Here is a 16,660-nt window from a genome sequence, read left to right as displayed (position 1 = left end):
GAATGTCATTTCGATGTGATACAGCTTTTATAGTAAGTACAGATCCATATGAGTAGGATGTATCTTGTGCTTCATAGCCAAGGCAAGCTGTATATGGTGACACTTTTAAGAGTATTTGGGTTGCCTTAAGATAGAAGGTGGTTTCCACCATTAAGTAAGCATGCCCAGGGATGGAGTACATGGGAAGAAGCAGTGGGTAGACTTCATGGCAGCTTGTTCAGTTGGACTCACACTGCAAATCCAAGGGATGCAAATGCCTGGATACATGACTGTGTTTGCTGTGTGGGAATCTGTGTAGTCTTACGTGGAGTAATCAAGTTATTTCAGGAGGCATTGGTGTTAGGATGGAGGTGTATGTGTTGCACACAAGTGAATCTTCCATTTACCTTTGCTGTTCAGTTCTAAGACTGTCTTCTGAAACCGTGGAGATGAGATGGGTGTCGTGGAAGGCTGCTTAGAGCTGTCTTCCTAAGTGGATATATGGGGGGCAAAACCAGGGAGCGTCTGTTGGGAATGGAACCTGCAGAGCTACGCTGACTAGGGCTGGTGTCCATGGGGAGAGGCCTTCCAGAAATAACAATAAAGCATTGCTTTGTGCTTCTCTTGTAGCAACCCTCCGCTCAGTGAGGAAATGCTGCCTCCGGGGGAATGGATGTGTCACCGCTGCACTGTACGCCGAAAGGTAAAGCCTCTCCTACCAGCCATCATCCCTGCCCTTAACACTGTCCATGTGAACTGTGAATCCGGTGGTTTACACCTTCCTCTCCCCTTAATGTGTATGTATGTACCACCAGAGCTGCTCTTTGTGCTCGCAGTTGCAAAGGGCTTTGTTAGGAAGAGGCTTAAAGAAAACTAAAGGGTCTTGATGAGACCCTGCTGGTATTTTTAAGCTCACTACTAGGAACCAGAACTGAAGTGCCCGATGTGTTCTTGTCAAGCTGTGCCTTTTAAATTGTTTTCCTTCCCCACACGCTTCTGGGAAGGGGGGAGAGCTGAGGCACAGAGGAAATGGGAATGGCTCCCATGCTCGGGGAGGTGAACTGTCTGCAGGTGAAACAGGAGTCACGTTAATGCAGCTTTGGCACCGGGGCTTTGATTCTGGTTAATGTGTGGGGGTTTTCTTGAAGTGTGACTTCGCAGCAGTTGCACATCAGCAGAGGGTGAAATCACAGTGAGTTATGATTTCCTGGGCTGTTGAGCAGGACGGGAAGGAGATGATTGAGCAAGATTGTGGCTTGTCTTTTTTCCTTGATGCTCTTTTCTCCAGGAAGCCGTCTTGCACAGTGTAAACATCTTATTGCTGTGCCTACGTAAGACAGCGTAGCAGAGGGTTTAGAAACTGCACCAAACTATCTAGCAACTGTTCCCTTGAAGTGACACCCAAAACAGATTGGAAGAAAACTGTGTATTCAGCCTTTTGTTCCTGAATGGATTGCCTTGTTGTTTCCAGGGTGCTGTTCAGCCATCTGCTAACAGTTAAAATGAAGGTTGCAAATTGAAAATATAATAATAAAGTAATTAAAAAGAGGGAGAGGGGAGGGGAAAAAGAAAACCAATCCCCAACTTCTCTGTTTTAAAAATTGCCTCCTAACACACTTTGCTCCTTTTGCAGACCATTTTAGTGATCAGATAGATGGGTTTATCCACATTGGTGATGCTGGAACAGTGCAAAGTTGCCCGTGCTAGGCCATGCACTGTCCCATCCTGCTGCAAAAAGGACCTTGCAGTGATCCCAATGTAGTGCGTTCCTCTGCTGCAGTTCTCCCTGCCCACCTCATTCAGGATTCCTGCCATCAAGAGATAGCAGAGTGTTGTTTGTATCTTGTGCTTGTATTCTCAAGCTGATCTTCTCGTTCTGTCCTGGGTTTGGATGCACGGCCAGGGTTAATGGAGTGCATTGACAATGAACAGTCTACCGTGGAGTTTCTCAGTGTTGGTTAGCAAAGTAAACAGAGTTGTCTGATTTGTCAGGTATTTAGGACTAGATGATGTGAAACATTGTCCTGATCCAGACTCAAATATGGCTATCCCAAAAGGAGAGAAACATGCTCATTTCCTTCCCCATGCTTGGTTTCCTTCAGCTGTTTTGTCATCTGTCTGTTAGCTGCAGTCAGATTGGGTTTGCTAAGTTAAGGCTTGAATGACTTCATGGGGGAAGTGGTAGGAAGTGGCTTAAGCCTGTTCAGATGCTGTTTCTTCGATTGCATATTTGTCAAGGTTGATGTGCTTTGTTTGTGGCCTCCATGATAAGCCTGCCTATTCATGTCGTGCAGAAGCGAGAGCAGAAGAAAGAGCTGGGGCAGGTAAATGGATTGGTGGACAAATCTGGGAAAAGGACCACCTCCCCCACCAGTGACGCAGACCTGTTGGACAGGTCTAGCAGCAGCATCAGGGCTAATGCGCATGCCAGGATCTTGGAAAGGAGAGCAAGCCGGCCTGGCACTCCCACATCCAATGCCAGCACCGAGACCCCCAACTCAGAGCAGAATGATGTCGATGAGGACATAATTGACGTGGATGATGACTCTGCCATTGCAGAAATGGACTGTGGGCAGCCCCAGCTGAAGCGACCCTTTGAGCTTCTTATTGCTGCCGCCATGGAAAGGAACCCAACGCAGTTCCAGTTGCCGAATGAACTGACCTGCACCACAGCACTTCCAGGTGAGTGATGCCTTGTCCAGTGGTGGTGAAGATGTCTGCATCTTGCTGCCATCTTGCCTCTTCTCCCTCTTGACTCCTTGGTAGTTGTGGCTCCAGTGGTGCTCACTGGTACAGAAGTACCCCTGGTTCTCCTCCAGCTCTCCAACAGTAGGTGGCCATTCAGATGTGAGCTATGGGGATGCTTCTGCTACATGCTGCACTTCCATCAGAGCTCGTGATAGATGCTTGCTGTTGTCACCTTGGTCTAGATCATCAGTCTGAAGAAATAAATTCCATCTGTCAAAATACTCGATTTTGATTTATGATATGATAATCTAGTAACAAAGTAGTGACTTGATGTATAGGATGTCGCTGAAATGATTAAGTATAAAATCCACCTGCCTTTAAAGACAGTCTCTGTCGCTGAAGCCTAGATTTAGTGGTTGATAAGGGTTCCACAAGCAGCTCTCTTTGCCTTTTCTGTTTGCCTCTGCCTGAGATGATTATGTGCATCTACCAGAAAGCAAATCTCTGCTATGTGGGTAACCCAGAGCCTGTCAAATTTTACTTTCAGGTACTAGTAAGAGGAGGAGAAAGGAAGAAACCACAGGAAAGAATGTCAAGAAAGCACAACACGAGTTAGACCACAATGGTTTGGTTCCCTTGCCAGTGAAAGTCTGCTTCACATGCAACAGGTACTTGACTCTTCCAGGGAAGCTGTTTGGTGTAGCTACACCCTTCACAGGAGCAAAGTTCTTGATGGAAAAACACAGATGGCCCCTTCCCTTTCCCATTCTCCTTCATTACTTGCTTACAATCCTCTAAACAAACGAAGGAATAACCACCTTTGCTAACTGACAGATGTTTAACCATGGCAAGGGTAGGTGTGGCTTCTGCAGCCCTGTGTGGCTGTAAAAGGCTTTAAAATGTAGCCTGGAGAGGGTGAACCATCTTGTCTTGGATATTTTTCTACTTATAAAAATTCTGAAGCGATGGTGGTGTAGAAAACGCAGGTATTTGTTTATGGTTGTATGTGAGGAGGTGACCTTTAGGAAATAGGAATCTGCTGAGAGAGATAAAAGCCCAAGGCAAATAGGAATATTGTAGTGAAATAGTAAAGCTGAAAACCAGTATAAAATACTGCTGGTTTTTATAACTGCAGGAAAAAAGGCACCCAACTGTCTCCCAGTGCAAAACGTGAGTGAAACCAAAACTTTAGTTCAGGAACCCAGTCAGAGTGAGTTTCTGGAAGTGGGCTGGAGACTCAGGTGGGCTTTTGTGGGGAACACCTGGTGACTTTGTCATAGAGCGAAGCCTTCTTTAAAGCCTGGGGAGTCAAATGTAGCTTTTTGGAGTCTGAGACTTGTTCTGAGAACATCTTGTTGAAGTAAATGTCCCAACTTCACACGTGATTCATCTGAGGAAAAAAACGGAATAACCCAAATCTGAGATTTCCTTTGAATCTCTGAAGTTTGCTCTAAACGAAGCCACTCAGAACTAACACACAAGGTCAGCTTGGAAAGTTGCTGATGTGAACCTGAGAGGTACTTGCAGCTTCCCAGCACCAGCATCTCTTCCTGCCATGGGACCCCTTCTGCAGCAAGAAACCCTCATGTGCCTGGGCAAGTCCTTTTGCCTTCAGTGGGTCTTGCAGAAGGTCCACAACGATCAAGCTACAAATCAGAAGCCTAATTTTAGTTGCAAGAAGCATAGTGTAGGGGAATTGGTGGGGAAAGATAAGCTCAAGTGGCTAGCCAAGCTCGCCTGTGTGTTCAGTATGTATTCTGTATGGGAAGTAAGATACGGCTTTCTCTTTGCAGGAGTTGCAGAGTGGCACCTCTAATTCAGTGTGATTATTGCCCACTCCTGTTCCACATGGATTGTCTGGAGCCACCGCTTACTGCCATGCCTCTGGGTAGATGGATGTGCCCAAATCACATAGAACACGTGGTGGTAAGCAAGGACTATGATTGCAGTATGGTAACCGGATGCTGGAGTGGAACCTGGCAGGTCCATTAAAAGGACAAAGTACAACAAATGTAAAACAGCTTCTGAGCTCTTATTGCTCCCTGTAACGCTTGTAAAGCTCCTGCTGCAAGCAACGCGCTCTCCAAAGGAATATGATGCTGCTATCTGCAATAAAATATAAAGATGGGGAAACTCCTTCCTGTAACTGATGCTGACAGCTCAGATATGGCTCACTGACAGCTTGTCTAGTTTTCAGACTGGACTCCTTAAGATCTAGATGAGCTTCCAGAACTGTGATACAAAGCAGCACAGTGCTACAAGTAGGGGAAGTAATTCTTTGCATGCTTAACCCAAAAAGCTTTCATTCCAAATGGGAGTTTTCATTTGTGGAAAAGCAGTGTGCTTGAGACTTAAATACTCAGGAAACAGGGGGCTGAAACAAAGGGCTTGTGCCCAGACAGACTGCTTCTGAGAGCATTGATGCTGCTTTAGTAGGCCTCTAAATGCTTTTGTATTCATCTCCAGCAATGTGCCCTTTAACAGAAATGGTTAGTGCTGCAGGAAACAAATAGTCTAAAGCTGAGCTGATGCCAGTGCTCCGAGGCGTTATGAAAGTCTTAGGGTACATTAGAGTGACCTGCAGATCCCTAACTCCTGTGGCATTATCTGATCACCCAGCTGAACCAGAAGAACTTGACCCTGAGTAATCGGTGCCGAGTATTTGACCGGTTCCAGGACACCATTTCTCAGCACGTTGTCAAAGTGGATTTCTTAAACCGAATCCATAAGAAACATCCTCCGAATCGCAGAGTTCTTCAGTCAGGAAAGAGAAAAGGTTTGAAGGTACGTGTAAACAAGTAGGTGTTGGTGAAAATCCTTGTGTGTGTATTCCAGTTTGGAAGGGAAGCCGGCACGCCCCGCAGGGATAGCCTCTTGGGGCAGGAGGAAGAGGGTGGGGTGTGAATGGAGGCGTTGGTGAGAGGTCTGGGAGTCAGCAGTTACATTTCACTACGTGTAGAACTGAAGAACCTCATTTTTCTGCCAGCCATAAGGCTCAGCTATTACAGCGAAGCCTTTAAATCTAGCACGAGCATTAAAAGTGCAACACAAAACCTCCTGAAGGTGACCCTACAGTCAGAATTGGGGCTGCTGTGTCAAACCTCAAAGAGTGTTTGTTGCCAGAACACCTGAAAAATGCCATACAGGTTTCCCTTCTTCTTTTTTTTTTTTGCATGACTTCTCTTATGCTGTAGCCACCATGTTGTGCTGAAGTCATGCCTGACCTAAGGGAATAAAAGCTATTAATTTCAGCATGGCTGCATCAATTTAAAGTACTGAGTCCTTGAAACAGCTAATGTATTGTCTGCAGGGTTCCTTTGGGTTAGGAAGCAGTGAAGACGAAGCGGAGTGGTGGTTAGGCACTTTGTTTAACTAGTCATTCTTGAGTAATTGTTCTCATGTGTGATCTTCTTTCTCCACAATGTAGGTTCCTGATGCTATAAAGTCCCAATACCGGCTTCCACCCCCGTTACTTGCGCCTGCAGCAATTAGAGATGGCGAGCTGATCTGTAACGGGATCCCTGAGGAACCCTTGCAGAAGCACCTTTTGAACACTGAGCACTTAGCCAGCCAGACAGAACAACAGGAGGTAAATGAAGTCAAATGTTTGGACTCTGTGTCTGTAGTTGCATTGGAACAAAGATCCTCTTCCATTTCAGTCATGATCAGAGCAGTTGTCTAGGAAACCAGTCTCAAAATCACGTCTGAAGGTGATAGCTTGTCTTGTCTCTGACACCCTTGCCCATTAAAACTTCATTTTGGCTTTCCAGGTGAAATGTAAAACTCCTCATTTGACACTTCAGGGAAGTGGTGAAATAGTCTTCCGGCCTTAAGAGTGGAGTCGAGGGCTTTCTGTCTAGATGTCATCTTTATTTCCTGGCTGAGGGGGAAATACTTTCCACTTTGATTATGTAAGGCTGCTCTCTGACACGTTTATTTGTATGTTAACGTCACATTTCTGGCCTGCTCTTCAGTGCTGAGAGAACTGGACTTTTAAACCAAGGTCAAATGAGCGTTTGAACCTTGTATGAAACTTCTTGCCAGGTTCTGCAGCATGAAGGCATGTTGCTTTGCAGTCAGTGGTGTAGTCGAGTCCTTCTGTTAGCTCAGGCAGGGTTCTCCTATGTGGCAGGTGCTTATTCACCATGGAGCTTAAAACTAGGAATAAGCCTTTTGGTCTTCCTCTACCTTGTGAAAAGGAAAGGTGTTCTCCACCCCAGCTTTGGTGGGTGACTCTGTGTTACATGAGGTAGATTAGTTTTTCTTTCCAGGGTGCTACACAGTAAGTTGGAGGACTGTGTTTGGATAGAAGCCCAGATTAGTGAAAGATGTGTTTGTAACTAGCTGAAGAGTTGCAACACTTAACAAGTGAAGAGAGAAGGAGGAGTTTGGGGGTGAGGAAGTGCGTCTGCTGCCTTCTCACTCCTTTAGTCTCGGCTCCTCTGTGTACTGTCCCCAGCACGGAGATAAACACTACGTAACTTTGGTTGTGCTTTTATACCTCTGGACAAAACTTTCTCCTGATTCTAGATGAGCATCAGAGCAGATGCTGTAGCTCCAGGCTGCATCCGAGTGGTCAGCAGCACAGTGAGGCAGCTGAATCTCTTCGAGCTGGGTGAACCATGGAGTAGCGGTTGATGTTTGGAGCACTGTCTGCCTGTGGAGCTAACCTGTGCTTTTTTCCTTCCTCCCAGTGGCTCTGTAGTGTTGTTGCGCTCCAGTGCAGCATATTGAAACATTTATCTGCTAAGCAGATGACTTCGCTTTGGGACTCTGAACAAACAGAGAAGGCTGATATTAAGCCTGTTATTGTGGCAGACGGCTCACTCGCCAACCCTTACCAGGCAGCTGACAAGGCACCCACACCTTCCCTCTATTCCATGTCATCCTGCACCTCAGGGATTACCACCCAGAATTCCTTGAGCTCCTCGCAATCCCAGCAGACCTTGTCACAGGAAGATGTCAACTGCAGCTCTTGTATAGATAAATCCAAGAAGGTGTCTTCTTGCGGGACTTCCAACGGCCCGACAGCCTCTGACATTAAAGTCAACGGTCCTCATTTCTATGGCGTTGCGTCCGAATCTTCAGCACAGTTGACTGACTCCCAGAGGCTGGTCGGATCTGGTAACACAATCCCTGTTTTGTCCCATCGGCAAACGTGGCCTCGGCCCCTCACACCCCCAGCGAGTTGTGGACTTGTGAATCACACCATTGGAACCATTGTCAAAACAGAGAACGTAGCAGGACCTGTTTCTTGTGCACAAAGGGGTTCTGTGCCGGTCACAAGTATGCCTACGTCCATATCGAGCTCCTGTGCCAGCCTGGAGACCACCAGCACTTTGCAAAGGAAGAATGTGCAGGCACAGGTAGGACTGCCGCTGCCAGCAGACCTGCGATCGATGGGCTCCCCTCTGACCGCCACGAGGGCTCTCACCCCGCCGCAGGCTGCAGGAGATGGGATCTCTGCTGTTGGGGCCACAAACAGATTCTGTTCACCAGCACCACCTTCAGGTACGTGCTGAGGAGCTGCTCTTGGGCCCCCCGGGGCTGAGAAGGTGTTCAGGCTCAGTGTCACTCTGAACCTCAAGGCTGTAGCAGTATGCCTGTGTTTAACTGGGAATCGTGCTTTCTATGGAGAGCTGGGAGAAGTTTAAGGCTCCTCTGTCTTGGATCCCTTCACGGGAGCCACAGGACGTGAATTTGCTGCCTACATGTGCTTGAGAAGCAGGATAGTAGGTCAGTTTAATTCTGGAAAGCAGTAGTTTTAAATCAGTTGGCTGCTGTGTCTAATGCTGCTTTAAAGCACTAGTTGCAAGGCTGTTCTTCTCACAGGGTAAGTCTGATCCTGGGATTTGTGTACACAGTAAATGCTCTGGCAATGGTTCCGTCCCCTAGCACAGATGTGTTTGAAGCTGCACAGCCTTGGTGTTAGAGAAACGTGGACTTCAGAAGCTGTAGTCTGCTTAGTATCTGCTAGTCTGTTAATACAGGGAAGTTACGGGCTTGGATGTACCATCTCTGTCCCAAGTTGTACCCAGAAACCTTCCTGTTGAAATGTATATACCCATTCTTCAGTATAAAAACATCAAGTCCAGGATGTTGATAGCTGTTGAAGTCAGAATAACTGCCCGTAACTCCAGGCTGGCTTAAATTTGGCTTTGACAGAGCTCTGTCACTGGCAGTTCCCAGCTGCTCAGTGGCAGGCTTGCATGCACTGCTTGGATCTGAGCAAGCAACAAAGGCAAGAGCTTTTTATTCTTCTTCTTAAAATTCCTTAATGAGTAACTTCTGAGCTTCACCTCATGTTTGGAAGCAGTTCCCAGAGTACTTGCCCTCCTTGCTTATTGCTGAACAAACTCTGAGGCTGCTAGTTTGACCATGCCCTGCTTAAAAATGCAAGACTGGGAGAAGCTTTGGTAGTGGAAATGAGCCCACACTATAGGAAACTTCTTGCTTGTGGTTTGAAGAGCGCTACAAACCCTACGTAATTTTGCAGTTACTTAAGATGTTAATTAATTGCCTTTGCTGCAGTCTACAAAATGCAGATTAAACCATTCTTTTGGTGCAGTGTCTCTTGGGAGAGGTGTAAATATTTAGGTTTTCCCATCTAACACGATGTACATATATAGATTTACAACAAATCTTAAATTAGACTGTGCAGATTTTGTTGCTGAGTACCAAAATACAAATCATTCGTGACCTTTTTTTGTTGTTGTTGCCATAAATTTCAGGTTTATAGTAACTCTGGGCAAACCAATTCAAGAAGGTCTGGTATCAACAACGCATTAAAGGGATTTCGTTTCCTGGCACTTGCCATTGTCTCTTTCAGCTGCGTGGTCAGTGCCAAAGCAGGAGGGTTTTATTTGGTATATAATATCTGCTTTTAACTGTCACATTGGTACTTGACAGTGAAGTACAGCCCTTGATAATCCTGCAGAAATAAAAATGGGGCAATTTGTACTTTTTAGGCATGTTCAGACCTAGACAAGCTCCTTGGCAAATGTCCCTGGGTTTAGTAAGCTTTTCCAGCTCCTGGGGGCTTGGTGCTCATCTTCCCAGTCTCTGTAGGACATCATTTACAGTCTGTCATTGCTGCTGCTTCAAACAGGGGATAGACCTTAAATGTATAGGTCCAGAATTCCTCTGACAGCAGGATGGGAGAGGCAAGAGCTGGCAGTTGGCTCTATGTTGGAGGCACACACGAGTCCTGTGAGCAGTGCAAAGCTAATGGCCTCTAATTCAGGCCATTTTCAGAGCATGACTATGAGCAAAATTAGTCATTCTGAGCAGCTTGGAAGGGAAGTGCAGCCTGAGGGCTGGGTGCATGTCTCACGAACGTCACAGTGACATATCTTCTCTACACCATCTTTCTCTGTAGATGGTAAGGTCAGTCCCAGCACCTTATCCATAGGAAGCGCTTTAACTCTACCCTCATCACTCACTTCAAACTCTGCAGCTATGTTGGACCTCACCAGTTCCCTGAAAGCATTTATGGACGGCGGTGAGTATTCAGTTTATCAGTATCTGTGTGTTTGCTTCCCTACAGCATTCTGTCTCTCCTTAAGGAAAAGGATCCAGAGATAAAGAAGGGTTGCAGTCAGGTGAGGGTGGAGCTGGGTATACATTACCTTAAATATGTCACATGCTTCCCTACTTGTAGTGTTGCCAAGGCAGCGAGGCCGATGAATGGTTTCTGCCTGGAGCTTTTCTGGGGAATGATCACAAAGCTATTGCACGGGCAGCTTTCCAGGTGGAATTCACATGCACAGACCTGCAGCCCTGCCATGTTGTGGTGCTCTCTGCAATCCAGAGCTGCTCCTGGCGGGTGTAAAGTCCAGCAACAATAGGTCTTATAGTCGAGCACTCACCTGAATGGTGATACTCTGACGGGTCAGTTAATGTTCTGATTTATTTCTGCTTCTGTCAGTCTTCCAGACTGGCCTATTTTGTATTTTCCTTTTGTTGCATTTGGCAAGAAATGCTAAATCTTAATGGAGTGACTTCAGGAGAAGGAGATTGCTGAGCAGCAATCGTCAGTAGCACAGTGAGGCTGCTGTCAGAGACAAGTTCCACATCTGAAGAACAGCCTTTCTGGCATTGCCAGTGTGACCCTCTTTTCTTTGGTGAACCCCAACTCCTCAGCCTGCCCCAACTACCTCTCTGCGACCAGGAAAGGCTGTTACAGCTCTGCTGCTTCTGCTTGCCATTTTACCTGTTGCTGATGTGGAGAAAGCTCTTGGAAAGAAGAGGTTAGCCAGCCTGCTTACTGCTAGAAAGCAGACCTCTGTAGGGCTTTACAAATATCAATACTATACTTCAAAGCTATCAGCCACAGATCTGCTTTAAAGCTCAATAATATTGTCTGAATTGCCCTGTTTGGTTTAACTGACCTTGCTATGAAAGCCCATGGCTCAAGAATGAGCCTGTAGCAGCTTCAAAGGTGGCTACACCTTTCCTCTGTAAGGTAGGGTTACACTTTCTAACTAGATAATGGAGCTTCACAAGGAGGACCCAGCGTGCTGCCTGAAGGGGCACGATGTCCACCTCTGCAGACCTGTTGGTTCTGAGCCAAACCAGCAGAGTTTCAACTTTATCAGCCCTTGTTCCCCTAAACTTCTGCTTGCAGCCTCAGTTGTAGCTCTCTGGTCATGGCTAGTGCTCTCCTTGCACACTGCTCACAGGAGATGATATGAAGTAATAGATCACCTCTGTGTAAGATTCTAGATACTGCAGGATTTGTCTTTGCTGTTGAAGCAAATGGCAAGTTTGAAAGTGGGACAGTTAAATCCACTGCAGCTCAGATTGCACCCTTTCCATGAATAACTTACTAATTGCTTTTTGTTTATTAACAGAGATTGAGATAAATATGCTGGATGAGCAGCTGATCAAGTTTCTGGCCTTGCAGAGAATACATCAGCTTTTTCCTTCCAAAGCTCAGTCTCTAGCGAGCAGTGTCAGTTCCCATCAGCAATCTCCTGTGGGAAACCACATTGAAGGTAAGAGCAGCCCTAGAATAGATGGTTTATGTTGAGCCATAGCTTTTTGGCACTCCCTTGTTTATCCACTGAAGGAGATCTTCTCTCTTCTTTTATCTGTCTGATGCTGCCTTTCACATTTCTTTCCTCTCATTTCTGCACCACTCTGGATATCCACTGGCCAGAAACTCCTTCAGGTCCCTCTGCTTAATTATTTACAGACTATGGCAATGGAAATACCTTCAGTAGCTTCTGATTTTTCTGCTGGAAATCTTCAGTGAACTTGTGTTTTCTTCATCTTGCAATTAGCAGTGGGAAGGTTCAGCTGCTGGCTTGTTTTTTTCTGTCCTTACCTTTGAAACGGGCAAGAGAAATATATGAATTCCTGCTCTCTCTTTCTGGAGAAGCTGCTTGTGAGACAAACACACAAACAGGAGGATCTGAGGCACAGAATATGCGTGTTGTCATTGCCCGTGCAGAATAATATTGCTATCAAGCTTGAAACACTAAATGCAACTAATGGAAATAATGGAAAACAACTTGCTCTTCTGTTGGAAATCTCCAGATTCCCGAGTTCAGCATTGGCTTTGTTTAGAGGCACTGGTATCAGCATGCTAACACCTAAAGCTGCAGGGTGAACTGGCTTCTGTTCCCAGTCAATTTAATCTGATTTCAAGCACTAACCGGACAGCCTTGTTGTGGAAGCTGGTGCCTGCTCCCCCTCTGCTGGGCCTGGGGGTGAATATCCAAGATAAGATCATTGGAAGCCTGCTAGCAGTCAGTAACCTTCTGAAACTCGGTGCTTGCCTGCTCTGCTGCTGTAGCATCACAGCATTCTCTAAATGCTTTGTCGGTCTTCTTTTGAACGCTGCTGTAGGACACAGCACCAGGCTGTGATATGAGCTGCGTTCCTGTGCTGCTCCTAACAGATGAGGTCTGGAAATTCTTCAGCAGTCTTCTAACCCATCGCCCTTTTGGGGCAGGGATGCTTAGAATTGTTGATGAAATGTTTGATCCCAAGCCTTTAGCGAGCTCTGTTGAGCCAGCAGAGCCAGACAGCTCAAAGGACTTGTGCAGGGCAGAGGTGGGGACCCGCACACTGCAGCTTCATTGAGTGCTGCATGTCCAGTGATGCCACGCGGTGTGGCCAATGTCCTTGACATAGGTGGCTCTGCAGACAATCTCTCATAACCCTTGTGTTCTGTTCCTTGATTTCACACTCTTGGTGTAAAACTGACAAAACCAATGCAGATGTGGTGTCAGGAGAGGCCTAAACTGGGGTTTTGTGTCACTTTGACAGTAAGACTCGGCTCTTTGGTCATCCAAAGTGGAAGAGATTAAGAAAGAAGCTAGTGGAAGGAGGCTGGTGTTTTCCTCACTGTGGCTCCATTGTGCACACTCAGTATTAACATTCCCCAATTGCATGGCTTGTGTGGGTGATGGGAGAGAGCAGTTGTCTCTTATGACTGGCAAAAAGATGTTTAATGCACAAACATTCCTAAAGGGTTGGGAACTGGAGTTTAGGCCAAAGCTTACTGCATCCTCTGTAAGATCCGTGCTTTTCAGAGTCTAACGCTGGGGACTGGGCTCAAGCAGCCTTTGTGGCTGATAACATTGTTCAAGTGGTTTCTCCTTCTCTTGCAGCGCAAAGAAAGGAAGTGCAAGCCCGGGCAGTGTTCTATCCCCTGATGGGCTTGGGGGGTGCAGTCAACATGTGCTATCGAACCCTCTACATTGGGACAGGTGAGTAGCTTTATCCTGCCCTGACCTTGCAGAATCAGGGTGGTTCTCTCTGACCTCTCCCTAAGTGTTTGCCAAGTGGGTGTGGAAGAAAATAGACCCATTCTGGACACTGGTGTGCTGCTCCTGGGATTCTTCGTTACCAGGAAACATGGAAATTCCCCATCCACTTGAATCTTTATGGGGTTGCACCTTTGTCACCTGGCTGGTATCAGAGAGTGGTTCTCCTGGAGATGTAATGCTTGATGGATGGAGAGAAGAGTTTATGGTTTGCTTGCAGGTTTCATCTGTTTGCTTAGATTCTTGTAGTGTTCTGGATAGATCCAAGAGCTGAAATGCTCTTCAACCTCCCTTCCCCCACTGGAACTTTGTTCTGTGGCTTATCGCAGCATTATTCATGCAGTCCTGGGAGCTCAGACAAAGGCAGTTGCTCCCCTGTTGTTTTGCTAATTGAAGTTTAATTCTGTCTGTTGTTCTCTGCTGCCTGACGTGGGGTTTTTTGCCTCTGGAATGAACTGAGCCTGTTTTGTCCTTCCCATTGACAGGAGCTGATATGGATGTGTGCCTTACAAGCTATGGTCACTGTAACTATGTGTCTGGCAAACATGCCTGCATATTCTACGATGAGGTGAGAGCCTGAGTGTTGCTTGGTTTGGGGGTTTATTATTTGGCACGCACAGCAGTGGGAGAGCTGGAGATGCAGGCAGCAGGTCGCCTTTGTGTGGTGCTCCTTTGTGGACTACAAAGTAAGAGCCAGGGCTGTGAATGGTTTCACTCCAGTGAAGGCTGCATCAGCATTTTCTGTCAAACCCTTTTCTGAAGCCCAGAGCTCTGCCAGCGTGATTCCTCTGAGCTAACTGCTTGTGGACAAAGACTGACCACAAGTAAGCACTGTCACTGCTTGGGGTCTGGGGAAGGAAAAACTCATGGAAATGGCTTGATGTTTTTTGATCCAGCTGCGTGTCGACATCAAACCTCAGCTGGAACAAGGCAGGAAACTGCTCCCAGCCTCTTGCTTTCAGGTGTGGCAGTGGTGCTGTGAGCGATCATGCCATCTGCAGTACTCCCTAAATTATTTATTTAACTGGATTTCAGTTAAGCTCTCGGCATAAACAGAGGTCTACAGTTGCTCTTTAACTACAGACCTGAGATTACTTTGTTCTTGAAGTAAGCAGGCTGGTGGGGCTGCCAATAAAAGTGCTGCTGGAGACGTCTCTTAGCATGGAAACAGTCTTCGAAGCAAGATAGAGTCTTTTATATCACTACTAGTCAAACAGCTACTGAGCAGCATCCAGGATTAACCCACAGCCAGCTTTAGCCATTCCTCCAGTGTACTACAAGTGACAGAACACACTCGGTAATGGGATCCAGACCTTAAATCTGTGTTGAAGCATCTCCTCACAGTGGTCAATCCGAAATCAGGCTCTAGGCGCTGAACTTCTTACATACTCCAGCAGGCCTCCTATGGCTGCAGTCACTCTAGAGGGAGAATTTCCCCTTCCTTAGCTCTGTCTGCTGTTTCTGCTTCTGGCCATTGGCAGCTCGTGCTTGCCCTTAGTCTCTGCAGCTTAACAGGTTACTTGCAAACTTACTCCCCTGTGCATGGGGAGGTTTTGTAACTTGATTCAAGCTCTGTAGCCCCTGAGGGACGAGGTCTTCAGCCCTGAGACAATTCCTGTGAGCTAACCTGAAACCTCCTCTGCTCTGTCAACATCCTCTGCAAAGCTCAGCTGAGCGTGACACTGCTTGTGTAATGCTGTGTGTCAGGGTAATGTCTCCTGGCGTTTCAGACTGCCTCTGTCTTGCAGCTGCTGCAGCAGCACACTGCCATCCCTCTTGGCATCTTGTGTCTGCTTTCCAAAGCACACCTCCTCCCTGCTTAGGCACAGGTCTCAGGCCAAGCTTGCATCCAGCGTGCCTGTTAAAATGGTGGGCTCACTTTGGGAGAATCAGTTTGAATCCCTGCTTCCCAAAGATCCATTGGTCCAAGTGCAGGAGGGAAAACCCGCTTTTCAAAGCTGCTCGGGTCCCCCTTCCCTGGGGAAGCAGCTCTAGCTGGAAACCCATGCACAAGGGTTGGGTTGGTGATTTCTGAAGCTGTGGAGGATATTTTAACTGCTCTTATTTAACCACCACCAGCAGCAGGGAGAGAGGGGTTGTGTTTCAGTGCTCCAGAGGGATACATGGACAAAAGTTCCGACTTGATGTCCTGATTCCCCCTTCCTCCCTTTTTCCCTTTCCAGAATACGAAACATTACGAGCTGTTGAACTACAGTGAGCATGGGACAACTGTGGACAACGTTCTGTATTCGTGTGACTTCTCGGAGAAGATGACTCCCACTCCTCCCAGCAGTATTGTTGCCAAAGTGCAGAGTGTGATAAGTGAGTGTTGAGACAGCACCAGCCCCACATACCACCACAGAGAGCTTGTTAGGGGGACAGGAGGGGGTGCAGATCAATTTCTTGTTGGTGGCCCTTGTTCTGCAGCGTCTGGTGCACCCCTTGCAAGAGCCATGCAATGGTTTGGGTTGGGAGGGACCTTAAAGCTCACCCAGTTCCAACCCTGTGCTATGGGCAGGGACACCTTCCGCTAGAGCAGGTTGCTCCAAGCCCCTGTGTCCAACCTGGCCTTGAACACTGCCAGGGCTGGGGCAACCACAGCTTCTCTGGGAAGGGGAAGCCTCTCCATGGGCTCTCAGTCACACAAGACCTTCCTCTGTGGGCCTGGGTGGTGCCCAGCGCTCTGCTCTTAACCGTGCTTCTGTCTCCAGTGCAGAGTTAAACCACGCTAAGGTCCCTGCCTGACATCAGCTCTGGTTCAGAGCTGGACCAAGGGCTTTCCCCACACATATCCTCCCCTTGCAGGCTGTGAGTAAGTGATCTCGGCTGTGCTATCCACATGGCTGACTCCTGCTCTCCACCTGATCAGCTCCCTCTTGTTTTGGCTGCCAAAATAGATGTGTAAATGCCTTTACCTCTCGGGGCTGTGAGGAGATTCCCGTTTCCCTTTATCAGCTGCTCCCTGCAGAGGACTGAAACACATCACTGCTGGAGGATCTTACCCGGAGCACCTCAGAATTAGCCCTGTTAAAGAAAACAAGCTGCCACCAGCCCACCCAAACCTCACACTTATCACTTTCCTTTTCCAGAACGACATAAAAGCAGAAAACAAGAAGAGGAGCCGCATGAAGAAGCCGCTGTGATGAGTTCCCAGGCACAAGGACAGCATAGGAAACCCTGTAACTGCAAAGCCAGCAGCTCCAGCTTGATAGGGGGCA

General features: G+C 47.2%; 1 protein-coding gene across 1 annotated transcript in view; it reads left to right on the top strand.

Moving 5' to 3' along the window:
- Positions 1-615: 615 nt before the first annotated feature.
- PHF12 (PHD finger protein 12) overlaps positions 616-16,660 on the top strand; it is a 16,263-nt gene continuing 218 nt past the window's right edge. Inside the window, exons 1-13 of the mRNA XM_010019154.1 lie at positions 616-682; positions 2,274-2,661; positions 3,215-3,335; positions 4,461-4,593; positions 5,287-5,451; positions 6,095-6,256; positions 7,362-8,178; positions 10,046-10,168; positions 11,520-11,663; positions 13,287-13,385; positions 13,928-14,010; positions 15,626-15,764; positions 16,532-16,660. The exon at positions 16,532-16,660 is cut by the window's right edge and continues 218 nt beyond it. Coding sequence (XP_010017456.1) covers positions 632-682; positions 2,274-2,661; positions 3,215-3,335; positions 4,461-4,593; positions 5,287-5,451; positions 6,095-6,256; positions 7,362-8,178; positions 10,046-10,168; positions 11,520-11,663; positions 13,287-13,385; positions 13,928-14,010; positions 15,626-15,764; positions 16,532-16,660 — 2,554 coding nt within the window. The 5' untranslated portion in view covers positions 616-631. The remainder of the gene's footprint in view (positions 683-2,273; positions 2,662-3,214; positions 3,336-4,460; positions 4,594-5,286; positions 5,452-6,094; positions 6,257-7,361; positions 8,179-10,045; positions 10,169-11,519; positions 11,664-13,286; positions 13,386-13,927; positions 14,011-15,625; positions 15,765-16,531) is intronic.

Source organism: Nestor notabilis, unplaced genomic scaffold (assembly GCF_000696875.1).
Source record: "Nestor notabilis isolate BGI_N333 unplaced genomic scaffold, ASM69687v1 scaffold20817, whole genome shotgun sequence".
Classification (NCBI taxonomy): domain Eukaryota; kingdom Metazoa; phylum Chordata; class Aves; order Psittaciformes; family Psittacidae; genus Nestor; species Nestor notabilis.
This window is presented reverse-complemented; position numbering and strand designations above follow the sequence as displayed.